General features: G+C 37.7%; 1 protein-coding gene across 1 annotated transcript; it reads right to left on the reverse strand.

The window, feature by feature from the left end:
• Window positions 1–690: 690 nt before the first annotated feature.
• LOC113334668 lies at window positions 691–1,674 on the reverse strand. The gene has a single exon (XM_026580869.1). It carries the CDS (start codon window positions 1,672–1,674, stop codon window positions 691–693), a length of 984 nt encoding a protein of 327 aa, XP_026436654.1.
• Window positions 1,675–16,873: the final 15,199 nt, after the last annotated feature.

Here is a 16,873-nt window from a genome sequence, read left to right on the forward strand (position 1 = left end):
CAACACATGAACTCAAAATCCCCACCCCAAACTTGTGAAGTTTCACTCTCTTCTTCTTCTCCTAAATTCTCAATTCAAATATCAAGCATGGTTGCATTCTCAATTGCCGAAGACAATGACTTGGTTAGAAGTTTTCACAAAATTAACATGTCTCAAACAACCAACATTTTTTGGGAACAAGTTGTTGAAGAATTTGTGAGAATTAATGGTAATACTAATGGAAGATGCAAAAAACAACTACAATCTAGGTTAGCAAACATCAAGCGTTATTGCAAGCTTTTTGTCATTTCATTAAGGGCATCAAATGGTAATCGTGAAGATGCTATGGATTTATACCAAACGGATAATGGAATGTCGTTCATTCATAACACCACTTTGGAGATATTTGGTTATAAAGCATATGCATGAAGAAGTATGGAATATCACCAAAGAAGTATTATGAAGAAGTATATGCATGAAAAAGTATTATGAAGAAGTATTATGAAGTTCTAGTTAAATATGAAATGTAATTGTAAACGTACTTAAGTGGAAAAAAAACAGTATTATGGAGTTTACAATAACTAACTAAAATGTATACTTATTAATGAAAACGTGCTTGATTAAAATAAAGGAATATTATAGTTAAATAAATTGATGAATATGAATTTACTCTCCATTCTCATAAAACGCACCATCTCCTTGAGGGTCATATTAGTCTTCATCGGTGTTCACATCGGTTGTACCCTCATGAACTTCCGGCTTGTCATCATCCATAACCATGTTTGGAATATCACCATCTTTGAAACCTTCTCCATGTCGGTTCCAAATGTGTGTAGTGAGTTCCAAGCGAAGTTGTGCCCAAATCGCAGTGTTGTACAATATCTGAGGAGCTATCCTTACGTTTCCTTGAATTGGCGGTTGAGGTTCATCTCCCGTGATCCTCCCCCAATACCTATTGCGATATTCCATCTCAACACACATGTTGTGCATTATCAAGCACCCCCTCATAATTGCCTTCATGTCCGATTTTTTATAATAACAAAAAGGTTTCAATATAATGCCAAACTTACCTTTTAGACCACCAAATGCACGTTCTATGTCCTTCCTTTTGGCTTCTTGGTATTGATTGAAAAGAGCTTCTATAATGTTCGAGGAGGGTTTGTATGCTTGCACGATGCAACCATACATAGGATATGCACCATCTCCTAGGTAGTACCCCTTATCGTAATTCCATCCATTGATTTGATAATGACAAGGATGTGCTACACCAAGAAGTTGTCTATCGACCAAACCCGAAGCATGAAAGACATTAAGATCATTGTTCTTCCCACCTAACCCAAAATAGGAATCCCAGGTCCATCTATCATATCTAGCTACCGCCTGCAAAATAACTGATGGATATGACTTATATCCGCAGTGGGATCCTGCTTGATTAAATGGACATGCTCTCCATGCCCAATGAAAACAATAGCCGCTACCAAGCATACCAGGAAATCCCCTAGCTTCATTTTCTGCTAAAATCCTTTTTGTATCTTGAGCGGTAGGTTGACGCATGTATCGACCATTATAAATCCAAATAATTTCATCCATGAACTTCATAACATAATAGTAGATAGTGGTCGCTCCCATTTGTGTGTAATCATCTAAGGAATCCGGTGCAATGCCTTTGGAAAAATGTTTCATGACGGCAACCATTTTCATATATGGAGTATGACCAGGAATACCACAAGCATCCGTTTTTTGGCGAAAATCATGGTCATAATCACAAACTTGCTCTAAAATTCTCAGAAAAAGTGGACGAGGCAAAGAAAACCGACCTTTAAACTTCTTTGGCACATACATACAATTGAAGTTGAAGTATTGATGCATCATACGAGCATCCGCAACTACACGTTTTCTGTGCACCGTATAAAGGGACTTGACTTCATTCTAGATGGGTTGATGTATTCCCTACTTCCTCTGTGTCTCCAAAAGTGTAGCCACTACTAGAACATTCGTTTCAATATCATCTTCATCATACGGAAGGCCAAACAAAATTCATTTCAAAGCTCCCTGCATAATGTACCTAATAGAACGAAAACATAAAGCTTTTATAACACCCCATAAAAAAAAACTTAAAACATGCCATAAAAATAAATAAATAAAAACACACCATAAATAAATAAATTGAAACACTCCATAAAAAAACAAATAACAATCCATAAAATAAATAGTACTTAAAAGTTAAAAGGATAACACTCCATAAACAACAAATAACACTCCATGTGGTTTCATAAACACTACGACAAGTAATTTAAACACAACGACAAGTAATTTAATTCAGGCCAAAGAAATTATGGGGTTGTTGGATGAACTAAGTTTCATAAACAATGTTAGGCTCGCTTTCCGCCAACAACGCATCGGTAAATTCATTCCTCCTTGTTGATATTGTGCATTTCCTTGTTGTTGATATTGTGATGTAGTAGCTCCATCTTCGACCATAGGAGTGTAAAATTGTTGACCTGTAGCCCATTCATATGTACCACCTAATGTGAGGTCTTGTGATGTAAAAGATTCATTTAGTATTTGGGATTGGATAGATGGTACTGAAGAAGATGTAGATCTTCTAGATGAGGAGAATGAAGTTGTAGCCATTTTGTATGTCTCTTCCCATACGAGTTGACGAGCTCCAAGCTGGAATGAACATTGTTGTTCCATAAACCTAATGCAATCATCCTCCGAAAGTTAAAATGAAAATGAGTACAAAATGTAAATGCGCTTACCACTGTCAAATTCATCTCCCGAAAGTTATACGGACAAGGAACCCTTGGAACTTGTAATTGACGTTGTACGCCGGCTTCATTGGAAAATGGTAAACTGAAATCTATCTCCGGAAGTTGTGATGGGGGATCATTCTGTGTGTCATAGGTATATGTGACATCATGTCAGGAGGAGGATGACTAGGAAACAAACGGCGAGGAACAGCTGAGCTACCCAATGTTATCTCATCGACATTCTGTGCATGGTATGACTCAGTGACATAAGTTCCAACACTCTTCTTCTTTCACCAAGTGTTATATTGATCCTCAGTGACTGCATAATAGTCGCTGACCTCTACAATATATTTGTCATCAATTTGTTCCAAATTTGGAGGATTTGTTGGGACTACAATCTCACCTTTAATCTGCCTTTGGAATCTCTCTGCCAAGTAACAACTAACTCTTGTGCGTTTTTCAAAATCAAAAAACATAACTCTCTTTTTGGATACATTTAGTGCTTACTCATATTGGTCTCCCACATAATACTCACTATCTTCCCATGGTTTCCAAATACATGATTCCCTTGTTCTTGTGTCAATCTGTAATCTTGCGCTTTTGACTGAGTGTTTCATGGTATCCTTTTGGCCCCCTTGATGTCCTCTCTTCCTTGATGCAATCCTAATCTTCTTTAAGAGACAAATCTTTGGGAAAATATCAAAATGTCCTCCAGGTGTCTGACAAAGCAAGGGTTGCATGTTGCGGAAGTAGTAATAGTACCAATACTCAAGTACCATAGCCATGCCAGCTAAATTCGTACCCTTGGTTGACCAATCGTCGAGATATTTATAGGTATTACCTAACGAAGCTAGACCCCAATCATACTCCCCAACTCTATCTAAGTCCGCCAACAACAGAACCCTACGTTTATCTACTTTTCCAGTAGAATGCGCTAGAAGAGAATGACCAAAACACCACATAAAGATGCTCGTGTCAATGTCTCTGCACACCCAGTATTATCATGGTCTTTTCTACTTTCAATGTAGTTTTTCAAGATAGCTAAGGAAAATGAATTTTTCTTAGAGTCACATGCACCATGATTTTTGATGTCCGAAAAATATAAATCATCCAGAGCAGGATATGTTAGATCACTACCCAACTGCGGCATAACTACTGGTTTTTTACCAGGGTCACCAGTGGGAATTCCCGTTAACATGTACCAATCTAAAGGAATGAGGCCAATTTCAAACTCTCTAAAATGAAAGCTATTGGTTTTTGACCACCATCTCCCAACTATGGCTTCAACTAAGGCTCTATCCCCATTAGCGAAATCAAACTCAAAAACAGAAGAAATCCACAATTGTCACAATATCGTTGTGCTATCGGATTATCTTTCACTACAATTTGTAATACTCTTCAATATCATTCAAACTACCTCTAAAACTTAGTTTGCGAGCGTCTTTCATAACATCGTGACATACATGCGTCTCACAAATTCTTTGATGAAACTACATCTAACCGATCTAGCATTTCATCCATACTCATACTACAATCAATAACAAACATGAAAAAAAAATCGTTATCATTCATTTTCATCCATACAAACTAAATTATCATTAGCAATTCATCAATACAAACTAAATTATCATTATCATTCATTTTCATCATATAAATAATCAAATTATCAAAATTTCATTTTTTGTTCATCCCAAATACTCAAATTAAACCCTAAAAATTCTAAAAAACAATTTCAATCACATATCATTCAAATCACATAATCATATCATCTAAATCATGCATTATATCAACTATCAATCATCAATTTCATCAAATTTTCATCATAATCAAAAATCAAGAAGAAAAAAACCTAAAATTTTAAATCCTTACCTCAATCAATTTCGTGGACGGAATTGAATGAAAATACTCTCAAACGATCAAGGATTCGGTGGAGAACAAGCCCACAGAAGGATTTGAGAAATAAATTCCTAGAATGATTGATCTACAAAATCCATTTTCGGGTGTGTTTGAGAAACAAATTAAATGGGGAAGAACTGAGGGAGAAGGGTTTCTTGGACGCTGAATAGTTCGGCGTTGTCAATCTAGCTGACCAAGTCAAACCTTGTTCGGTTTAGCGTTCACCTGGACGCGGTACTGTTTAGCGTTCGACGCTGTACTATTTAGTGTTTCGCTGCTAGATTCACCACACCATAGGACTTAGAAGGTTGCCCTACCTGACGTGGATGGCCAATCTAGCTGCTAGATTAGAAAACCATACGGTTAGCCTAAACTACAGAATTGGGTCGTGTTTCTCATTGCTAAGTCAGTTCAGGTCCATAGCTCCACTTCTTTTCTCTTTCGCTGCACCAAGGAGCAACTGCCGGCTAGCCATGGTCCGTAATTACCAAGGTTCAAGAGAGCATTTCGAGAGCAATACAAAGAATGGCCAGTTAGGTATGAACTGTAACGAGAGTTCGATGGTTTTGGGTTCAGTTTCAAACCGAGAAACCAGCGGAGGAAATAGTGTTTTGCCATCGATTTTAGGTGAATGAAGAGTAATCCAGAAGTAAGAGCTGTAGGAACAATGGGTTCTGCTCGAATTTGGGTCCGTGAATGTTTGACAGTTTGGGAGCAGCCAGCCAATAACAAGAGTGTTTGCTGCCATGGGTTGTTGTTAATGAACAGAGAGAGTTGGAGGCGTTTTTGAGTTCTGAAATGATTTGAAATGATGGGTTTGTGTCGATTTTGAACTGTATGCACGGAAGGAGTATATATGTGATCTCCAATATGCAAACAGAACATAGCCTTCACCAGTGTGCAAGACGCCTATAAACTGTTCGAGCAAATATCTGAACCAGTCTGCTGCCAAACTTGTCACTCAACCAGCGCCTATACCAAGAGTCCTGCCGTCGTTCGAGCCATGGGTTCGCTGGTTATGTTCCAAGGGTTAGAACATGGATCTTGAAGTTAAGAATTACACGGAACTGGGGTCATGAACTGAAGAGAATACGGGTCTGTTTTGTGTCGAGAAAACAGCCAAGAACTGAACTGTTACCGGTGAACAATGGGTGCAGTTTGAGTATTATTTTGTATCTTGAGCTGAAATTCAGCTGAGTCTTTGCTGTGAGTTCAGATTGGATGTGGCTGTGTGCAAGGTTTTCTCAGCGGCTAGGACTTGATTTAGAAAGTGTACGAGTTTGAGAAGTATTCGGCAAGTTTCTGACCGTAAAAACAGCCAACAAGGGATCAGAAGTTATAAAAAAGGAGGAGAAGAAAGTTACTGATCATACCCCCTCTGCGACTGCACAAACACCTCCAACAGGGAGGAGCTGTAGCTCCTCTCATCATCAGTCATCACAACCAGTTCGCATCACCACCTCCATACTGCATACAGCATCATCCATACCACCTGCACTACCACCATCACAGCATCCATCTCCATCACCAGCCAGTACTCCAATCCACCTGCGTCTCCCACTTGCATTCCACCAGCATACATCCCATACCACCTGCATACACCCACCAGTTTACCTACATCATCACCATCCATCACCTGCAGTCACGTTCACCACCAGTTCCATCTGCATCGCATCCACAGATCACTTCCCACCTGCAGTTTGCATTCCATTATCACCTGCATAACATCATCATCCACCTGCATACCACCAGCTACACCATCACCAAGTTTGCTGCGAGCTGCATCTACACCTGCACCTTCCATTCACTTCCAGACCACCATTCGATCCTGCAGAGAGTTACAACACCTTCGCAGTCACCAACTACAGCAGCACCAGTTCTTAGATCATCACTACAGCACCAAGTGAGCAGCAGTTCTTACTTCGCCATCACCATTCTGCCTACCAACAGCAGCAAGCATTCACACCTGCAGTCCATACAATACAACCTCCATCTGTTCGCCGCAACAATGCCATTCCACCAGTCCAGTCCACCTGCTGTTTAATTGGGTTTGCTTAATTGGTTCAGAATTTGTGTTTCGCTGTTTTAGCATGAACTCCAGTAGCTAAATCCTTGTTTGGTTAGGGATTATTTCGAAACTATGTGACTTGAATTTATGAGTTAATCTTTCTTCTTATATTGTTTTATTGTTTGTCTTCTACGGCGATTATGACCATGAATTGTCTGTGGGTATTTAAAAGGCCAGTTAGATATCTTGTGTGCAATACTAATGCTAGATTTTAGAACCGTAATCCATAATTGTTATGGTAATATAATCACAAGTAGCAAAGCATCAATGTTGCAATGGGATGTTGTGGATTTTGATGTGTATTGGACAACCCTAAGTTAAAATGTTGAACTTACGAGCATGTGGTTAGGATCGATTCGACTCATAGAACATACCGGTTAGTTAAGTTACACTAGAGAGCTTATTCAAAGTGGCTTGATTGACTAGACACGAGTAGAGAACTTATTCTACGAAGTGACTTTGGAGTTTAATGGACTTGTTGAACTTATAACATGTCTAGGATTGTTAATAAACGTATTTTGAAGAAGATTCATGTTCACTGGTGAAGAAAGAACCCCCATAATCATTCTCATCCTCATTTGTTCACATTCATATTTGTTTTGTAGTTTTTGCATCATTCATATTTTCAGAAATTAAATCGACAATTTAGACTCAACTCTCCCTTAGGAACGAACCTGCTTATCCTTGTGCTACTTGTTAGTGTAAGAAGAGTAAGGAATATATTTTTTGTGAGTTTGACACCTCGTCAAAATTGGCGCCGCTGCCGGGGAGCAGTCGGTCAATTTTGATGAGGTGTCAAACTCACAAAAAAAATATATTCCTTACTCTTCTTACACTAACAAGTAGTATATGAATAAGCAGGTTCATTCCTAAGGGAGAGTTGAGCTAAAGTTGTCGATTTAATTTCTGAAAATATGAATAATGCAAAAACTTGAAAACAAATATGAAAGTGAACAATGAGGATGAGAATGATTAGAGGTCTTTCTCCACTAGTGAACATGAATCTTCTTCAAAGTACGTTTACTAACAATCCTAGACAAGTTATAAGTTCAACAAGTCCATTAAACTCCAAAGTCACTTCGTAGAATAAGTTCTCTACTCGTGTCTAGTCAATCAAGCCACTTTGAATAAGCTCTCTAGTGTAACTTAACTAACCGATATGTTCTATGAGTCGGATTGATCCTAACCACATGCACGTAAGTTCGACATGTTAACTTAGGATTGTCAAATACACATCAAGATCCACAACATCCCTTGCAACGTTGATGTTTTGCTCATTGTGATTATATTATCATAACAATTATGGATTAAGGTTCTAAAATCTAGCATTAGCATTGCAAACAAGTCATCTAATTGGCCACTCAAACAACTTGCAAACAATCCATGGTCATATGCGCGGTATCAGACAAACAATAAAACGATATTGAGAATAAAAATCAAATCACATAGCTTTGAAGTATCCCTAACCAAACAAGAAATTAGCTACTGGAGTTCATGGCAAACACAGAAATTAATACTAAAATTCAAGCCAAACAGCTGCAGGAGGTGGAGTATATTGACTGGTCGCTATTGTCTTGCGACTGAAGTCGACTGCGGAGATGGATGGTGGAGCTGTTGTGTTGCTGCTATTGGTCGTGAATCCAGGCAGTTTGCTGTAGCTCAGAACTGGTGATAGATGGAAGTTGTGGAACTGCAGGTGGTATGGACAGTGAGTTCTTCTTGCTGCAGGTGCAGTGGAGTTGATTGTATGGATTATATGGAATATGGTAGCTGAATCTAGCTGATGCAGGTGAACTGATGGGAACTGCGGAAAAGATGAAACTCACTGGTGGTGTATTGACGATGACTTGCCACTGGTGACGGATGTATGCAGGTGGAGAGGATGGTGGTGATATGCAGATGGTGGATGAATGCAGTATGCAGGTGGGGATGCAAGTGGTGGCTGTAGAGAGGTTTGGAGAGGAGCTCGTCGTGAAGGGGTATTGATAGTTGTCCCTGCAGTCGCTGATGTTCTCTTCTTTTATAGCTTTCATCTCCTACAATTGCGAACTGGATTGAGACCAAAGTTTCCTAATACAACCAGGATTCTAAAATCTCACTGATTCCTGTCCATTCATCATCAATTTATCAACGGCAGTAGTTCCCCTAGTCGGCTGTCGTCTCGCTCAAACCCTTACCCAAGAACAGAAACAATTGGTACCTGATGTCCTTGTTTATCTCGATTGTGAACTCCTAGCCGCTGCCAACAACTCTCATACTCAGCCTCTGAACCACGGCTAACAACTGCTCTTTTCTTGGCTACTTTCTTGCTGCTGTGTTGAGTCCACAAACTCTGCTTTCTTCTTGGCTTAACCATGGTCTAGCTGATTGAGGCGTATTGAGGTGAACCATTGGCAACTGAACTTGAGCCTGAACTGATGGCTGCATCTGACTTCTTCCTCAAACTGAACTTCGAATCTGCTAACCCAGTGACCCTCATCGCAACTCAGAAACACAAGCTAATCAGTGACACAGAGCGAGAAATAAGAGCTGCAGGAGAACTGCATATTCAGTCAGGCCTTTATATAAAAATCTTGTGTGCAGTTCTGAGCTTTGATGAAGATGAAAGTCCTGCTGATTTATAAGACAATTCTATCTCCTTCCCTGTAGCATACACACAAACCCCATTCATTCAAATCATTTAAGAACCCAGAATCACTCATTAATCTCTTCAATCGATCAGCAAATCCTACATTCAAATACACGAGTTTTCCAGCGACCTTCAGGCCAATAATCTACTGTTTCTGTTGCTGATTCTTCGAGTCCAACAGCAACCCAACTTTCCTTGTTCGTCTCAGCACTCAAATCTCTTCTTTAATTCACTCCGTTCATCACCAAAGATCAATAGTATCATATCGGTTTCTTCCCTATATTTTCTCGGTCAAAACTGAGTATGAAAATAGATTCGGCCCTGACTTTGTGTCCATCTCGGCTTCAGCTTCATGTCATTCCTCTTCGAGAAAAAAACGGCTTAGTCCAAAACAGGCTAAAATAATACGCTCTAGTCCAGACCTAGTTGACTAGGTACACTTTAATCCAAAAAATGTGTAATGATGTTGCTATTCTTCACATGCTTTTAATAAACCACACGTGCAGCGAATGTAATCAGTTTTTTAACTGACACAATGAACGTGGTTGCGACACGTTTGCTTCAAAAAGAAACTGATTAAAAACTGTGGCGTAACGGACAAAACATTAAATCCAACATTTTGCTTTTACAGACTAAAACCAGAAGAAAAAAATCAAAAAAACTTCAGAAGAAATTTTGCAGACAAACCCTAGAAAATTTGCAGACTAAAACTCTAACATCTTACTAATCAAAACAACTAGATGGTTGAACAATCAGTAACATTATGTTGAAAGGGAAAAAAGTAGTTTCAAAGAAAAACGCACCAACAATGGAAAATTTAACATCAACTGAAGAAGAAAATCCATCAGTTGCAGTAGAAGGAATTCAAAAATCAACATCACCAACGACGAGATCAAGGCCAGTATTAAAAGATTCAACACCAATTTCATCCCAACTCCATCAGTTGCAGCAGAAGAAATTCAAAAATCAACAGGACCAAAGACTAGATCTAAGAGAGCATTAGAAGATTCAACATCAATTTCAGTACCAGAAACTTCAAAAACATCACCAGTTAAGAAGAAATCAAAGACTAAAAGGCTTCAACATTAATTTCAGTACCATAAACTTCAAAAACATCACCAGCTAAGAAGAATCAAAGCCTTCAACATCTGTTAAAAGAAAAAAAGGTAACAATTCAAGTCCAGTTATGTCTGTTTTTGAGCAATTTTTATGGGATTTCTTGTATATGTGTACAGATATGTACACCAACATCCTTTTGCAGTGATTCGTGTCCAGTTATGTGTGTTTTTTAGAAATTTTCATGAGTTTTGTTGTTGGTGTGTAAATAATAGTACACTAACATCCTGTTGCAGTGATTCATGTCCAGTTATATGTGTTTTTTTAGAAATTTTCATGAGTTTTGTTGTTGGTGTGTAAATACGAGTACACCAACATCCTGTTGCAGTGATTCATGTCCAGTTATATGTGGTTTTTAGAAATTTTCATGAGTTTTGTTGTTGGTGTGTAAATACTAGTACACCAACATCCTGTTGCAGTGATTTATAGGGCTGAACATGGTTTCGGTTTTCCGCTGGAACCGGACCGAACCAGACCAATTAGGAAGAAACCAAACCGAACCATTTACTAATGGATTGGTTATGGTGTAGAAAGTGGAAAACCGATAGTGTTGGTTTTGGTTTGGTTTGACCTCTAAAACCGAACCAAAAACCATTGGAAAACCGATTAATTTTTAAACTTAGTTTCTACCTTGATTAACAAGTATTAGATTCTACCCATTGATTTAGAGGATAAATAGAAACCCTAAATATAATATTTCAGTATGATATTCTCCCTCTTTCTCTTTCTCCTTCTCTCAGTCTCCTCCCTTCTCCACCCCTAACTACAGCAGTCACTGCTGCTACTCGACTTTCTTCTTCCCTTCTTCATTCTTTTTTGTTTATCACTAACTAAATTAAGATATATTATATATCTTCTTTTGATCTCTAGATTTAGAGTAAGCTTTAACTATTCTTGATATTTTTTTACTTATTTTTTTTGTCTGTAAATTTGTCTAAACCAATATTATCGGCAGCTACGATTTTTTTATCTGTAAATTTGTGTATCTTTTTTTTTGTTTGAGTCGTTTGACATAACTATTGGTTAACCAAAAACCACTGGGACAAACCGAAACCGGCTGGAACCATTTAGAAACAGAACCAATGGTTAATGGATTGGTTTGGTTTAGATTTTTAGAAACCGATACTATTGGTTTCGGTTTTGGTTTGGCTAGAAACCGAACCAAAACCGACCATGAACATCCCTAGTGATTTATGTCCAGTTATATGTGTTTTTTAGAAATTTTCATGAGTTTTGTTGTTGGTGTGTAAATACTAGTACACCAACATCCTGTTGCAGTGATTCATGTCCAGTTATGTCTGTTTTTTTAGAAATTTTTATGGGAATTGTTGCTGGTGTGTACATATTTGTAAACCAACATGTCATGTTATGTGAGTTTGTGAGTGGTTTTATGGTTAATGGCATGTTTTATGTGATTCATGGCATGTTATATGTGTTATGGAGTTGTTTCATTTCAGTTGTGTGTACAGATTTGTACACAAGCATTCTATTGCAGTGATTCACGGCATGTTGTGCTTGTTTTAAAGATTTTTCTGTAGGAGTGTACAGGTTTTTACACCAGAATTTTTATGCAGCAGTGTACTGGTTTACTGGTTTGTACTGGTTTGTACACCAGAATTTTTTTATGAGTATTATGTGTTATGCTTCTCTTTTCTTATTTCCATTTGTCTATTTTCGTAGATACAAACAAACCTTATAGATCAGGTTTTCATGCAATCAATGAGTTTGTGTACAAGAAGCTTGAGGAGGATCCTGATGTAAGGAAAAAGGATCCTGAAAAAGTCTGGTTCACAGAATTTCAATTAGAGAAGCAAAAGGAGAGCCCTTTTTGGCCTATATTAGATGTCTTTGTTCACAAGAAAGCTGAAAAGAAAGAGGAGGAAAAGTCAGTAAAGAAAAAGGAGAAGAAGAGAGATGTGTGGTTCAAGAATCCAGAATCAATCTTGAAGGTTGTGAACCAGTTCCGCCATGATAATTCAGGGAGAAATGTCTTCGTTTTCAATACTGCCGAGGAGAAAAAGTTTGTGGAAGTAGAAAGTATGACAGAAGATTTGTTTTTAATTTTTGGATTACCTATGGTGGAATCAGAACCTGTGGAAGGAGAATGTACCAAAACTAGAGCTGAGCAGAGATACGGTTCACTGATAACCCGAATGAAACTGAAGGATCCATCTAGGTTGGGAAACTAGATGTGGAGAATGAAATCTTGCGTATAATGAAGTTAAAACCAAAGATGGATAGGGAGATTGAGAGAAATGCTAAGGACTTGGTATTGTTGTTTGGGATGTACCCGTGCATCACTGTTTTTTTTACCACAACAAATGGAAGCGCGATTACCAAGAGCCAATTTTCTCCCTACTTTGAATCATTGGATAGAATGAAAAAAACCAACTGGCCAGTTCATATACATAAATATCTAATGGATATCATTAAGAAACATATTACCTCCCCACTTAGAGTTAATGGTTGTATGGTATACCTGTTGGTGAGTTTACATATGTACACTGTTTTACACCAGTTTTAAGTTGTACCAATTTACATGCTTTGGTTCACTATATTTGTTGGGTCCTAAAATTTCTAACTCTTTACCTGTTTGTTAATGCAGTATTGGTTTGCTGAACACAACAACAGCATGACGCCAAGCAATGAACAAGGTTTCCCAAGGTTTCTAAGGTGGGTAATAAGTGACATCAGTACAACAATCGAGAAATATGTTAATGAAGGTATGAAAAAGGTAACTTGATAAATTTCTTACAATAATGATTTCTTCCTACATGTGTACATTAGATATACACCTTGATAAGGCTTACAAAAATGGTGACAAAATTTTGTCATGTGTACAACAATATACACCTGTAACACAGGTGTAAAAATATGTACACCTGTTATCCATATTGATACTTTGGCATGTTTTCAGATGCAACCGGATGGGTAATAGCTTGCAGTGATGAACACCAACAGATTATGGAAGAGTACATAAAGAATAGGCAAGAAAATAGCAGAGATGCACTGAAAGAAAAGATGTACAAAGCACTACAACAAAGAGATGAAGCATTGGAAGAGCTTTCTGACTTGAAGGTTAAATATTTGAAGCTTGTTAGCTTCATTGAAGAAAAGCGAAGGTATAAAATCACTCTTATTAAATGTGGCAGTCATTTGTTTTTATGTGTGTAGATAGTTATACACCAGTATGCTAAAACTAATACCTTTTCTCTAAACTTGAATCTCTTAGCACTCATTTGTCAAAGACAAATGAAGAGAAGGATGGAAAGGATGGAACAAGGCAAGGTGTTGAGTATGAAACTGCTAAGAAGCCTAGGTATGAAATGATCTCATCTCGCATTTCTTTTCATTTTCTGTATATGTGTACCAAGATGTGCACCTTAGTGATTTCTTCTGTGTATGTGTACAAAGATGTACACTTTTCTAGAAACTGACAAAAAATGCATCACTTCTCTGCCAGAGACAGCTACATATCAAGAAGACCAGGATGCCACTCAAACAGCTGAAATTGATGAGGCTACGATAATCGCAGCTCAAGCCATATCTCATCTGGACCCTAAAGGCATGTTGCCGGTTGAAGAAGATGTGCTTTTACTCACTCAGAGAGAATATCAAAAGAATGATCCTTATACACCAATTGAGACCTTCTAGACAACTTGTATGAAAGTGTTTTCATAAAGCTTGAAAAAGGTTGTTACATAATGGCACCATCTGACGTGAAGAAAAAGATGGCAACCGTGATCCACGATTTTCCAATCTTTCAATTGTTGAGCCAAGAATATTCAAAAGAAGAGTCATCGCAAAGATCATTACCCAATGAAGATGTACGAGAAAGGATCGTTGCTGAAGCAGTGCAGTTCATCAAACAACATGGAGATGAATTTTTTAGCAGTCAAGAATTAGAAGAGAAGAAGACACCACCAGCAAATACAAGAGCTGGGAAGATGAAGGAAGCAGAGATGTTGAATGCAAAAGCGGCTGGAAGGTTGTCCAAGACACCACCAAAGAGAGCTGCAAAGAAAAAACTTCCTCCTGATTTCACTGCCGAGGGTAAAAAACAGATAAGTAGGGATGAAAGTGGATCAAAAAGGCAAGGGGATCCAAAAAGAGGGAGAAGAACCAAGTTATCCTGCACCAAAAAGGAGAAATGAAAATGAGTATCATCCTACTCTCACATTGCCAGATATTCGTCAATCAGAACTATACCAAGCCATGGAACAAGGACATGACAAAAAAGGATACAGAAATTCTTCGACTATGTAAGCCTGGGGTAAGTTCAGAAAACAATACCTCGCACTATACGAATGATTGAATCTTATTGAAAAAATTTATGTGCACCACTATGTACACCATGTTAACATTTTCTTTATGATTCTACAGCTCTGTAGCTTGGGAACTAACAAGGATCAAAGATCCAACAGTCAGGAAAGATATTCTGATTGTGGGAAAAGTACTTCGTGAATTGATGTTCAACAAGTGTCTGGACCAAGAGGTACTGCAGTTCTATGTCCATCGACATTGCACAACAATGGTCAGAGATAGATTTCGTCATCCAGATTATCAAAAGTACATGATATGTGAAGTAATGAGTCCTACTGCATGTGTAAGTTTCTCAAAAACAAATCAAAAATGTCATATATAGATACTTTAATGATGTGTACATACTAGTACACCTGATTGACATGGCGTATTCTATGTGTTTGTAGATTTCTTTAGGTGTGGACATAGATGTACACCAGTATGCTATATGATCGACACATGCTTTGTTAAGTGTTTTCATGGATGCTTGATTATTAGATTTTATTTAGGTGTGTACATAGTTGTACACTTGTATCATACTTCATGGATACATCTATGTCATACATCTGTTTCCAGGCCTAAAATGTTTGATATGTGGTAGTGTAGATGCTTCTTAGTTTTCTTGTCTAATTTAGGTTTACCTAATTCATTTTATTTTCAACAAATTATTGATTGCAATACTATGTGAAGAACAATATCATGAGCACTGTACAAAAGCTTGTTGTTGATTTCATACGGGACATGCCTGACAATCTGGAAGTTCTTGTAATCCCCGTCAATCACTCTACAGAAAAATGGCAGTAGGACTTCACTGGTCGCTTCTGAAGTTTGATTTCATAAATGAAGAGTGGAAGTGGTACAACTCGTTGCACTCAAATGAGGACTATAAAGATGATGCACAACAACTGGAAAATGTGGTGCAATTGGAACTCAACAAGAAGAGAGCGTTAAAGGGTGATGCACCTATAGAACCGCACGAAATAAACATCATGCAATGTCCTGCTCAGGGAATCCATCCAGACTGACTCCTATATAGTTGCTACTTTATGAAACGAAGTATGAAGAAGAGAAAGAGTATTGAAAGAGATCAGTAGAGGGCCGAAGACATTTGTTAGGGAATGACAGCAACATTGATGGCCAAGATGCTGAAAAAAGTCGGAGTGTATAAAAAGGTGTGGGATATAACAACTGATGACTATCACAAGGAGTGTCGCCTGAGTAAAGATATTAAACCATTGAAGAGGAATAAGAGTTTATTTTAAGCTTCATTATACAAGATCACTTTCTGAATTGCTTCTAAACATTTTCTATCTTTCAGACAACTTTTAAAATTTCAGTTTTTATCACTTTGTTTATGACTTATCAACACCTTGAATTAATATTTTTATTAGTTTCAATATTGATGTTATTGATGTTACAAGTTTATGACTTATCACTACCATTGAAGTGTATATTACAGGTTTTGAAATCTTAAGGTGTACTTGATTGTGCACAGTTACTGACAGAGCAGAAAATGTTTAGAAGGTGTACATAAAGGTACACATGTACTGAAATATTTTCATACTTTATCAAAAGTATAAAAATTGAAGATATAAAAATATTACTAAAATTTTTATATCATGCAGAACTGAAAACATAAAAACTGAACATAGCAAAAGTAATTACTAATTATACATATCTGAAAACATAGAATATTACTAAACAAAATAGACTAGTAGCATCCATTGTACACCAAGGTGTACAAAGTAGTACACATGTAAAAAGACAGGTAAGAAAAACTGAAGTTCACAGGAAGGTGTACATAATGGTACACATGTCCTAGTACTAGTTATCCATGCCATAGAAAATTGAAAAGACATTACCAAAAGTAAAAACCAAACACATAGAATCTTTTGAACAAATGAAACATAGAAAAAAGCATCAAATCATGGGGCATGTATCTCTGTTGTGGTGACCAAGGGTGAAGCACTTTGTGCAAATCATAGGCCTCTTTTGCTTCTCCCAAGCATTCTTGATACGCTTTGTTCTTCGTCTACCAGGAGGAGGAACATGAATAGGAACAATAACCCTATCACTAGGATCATAAGCCTATGGCTTGTCATAATTGGGGATTGACAAGATGATCTCCTG

The sequence above is a fragment of the Papaver somniferum genome, unplaced genomic scaffold (genome assembly GCF_003573695.1).
Source record: "Papaver somniferum cultivar HN1 unplaced genomic scaffold, ASM357369v1 unplaced-scaffold_137, whole genome shotgun sequence".
NCBI lineage: Eukaryota > Viridiplantae > Streptophyta > Magnoliopsida > Ranunculales > Papaveraceae > Papaver > Papaver somniferum.

What these genes read in the sequence shown, in the direction of transcription:
- LOC113334668 (XM_026580869.1), bottom strand. Translation starts at nt 1,674, where the DNA reads ATGGTTGCCGTCATGAAACATTTTTCCAAAGGCATTGCACCGGATTCC.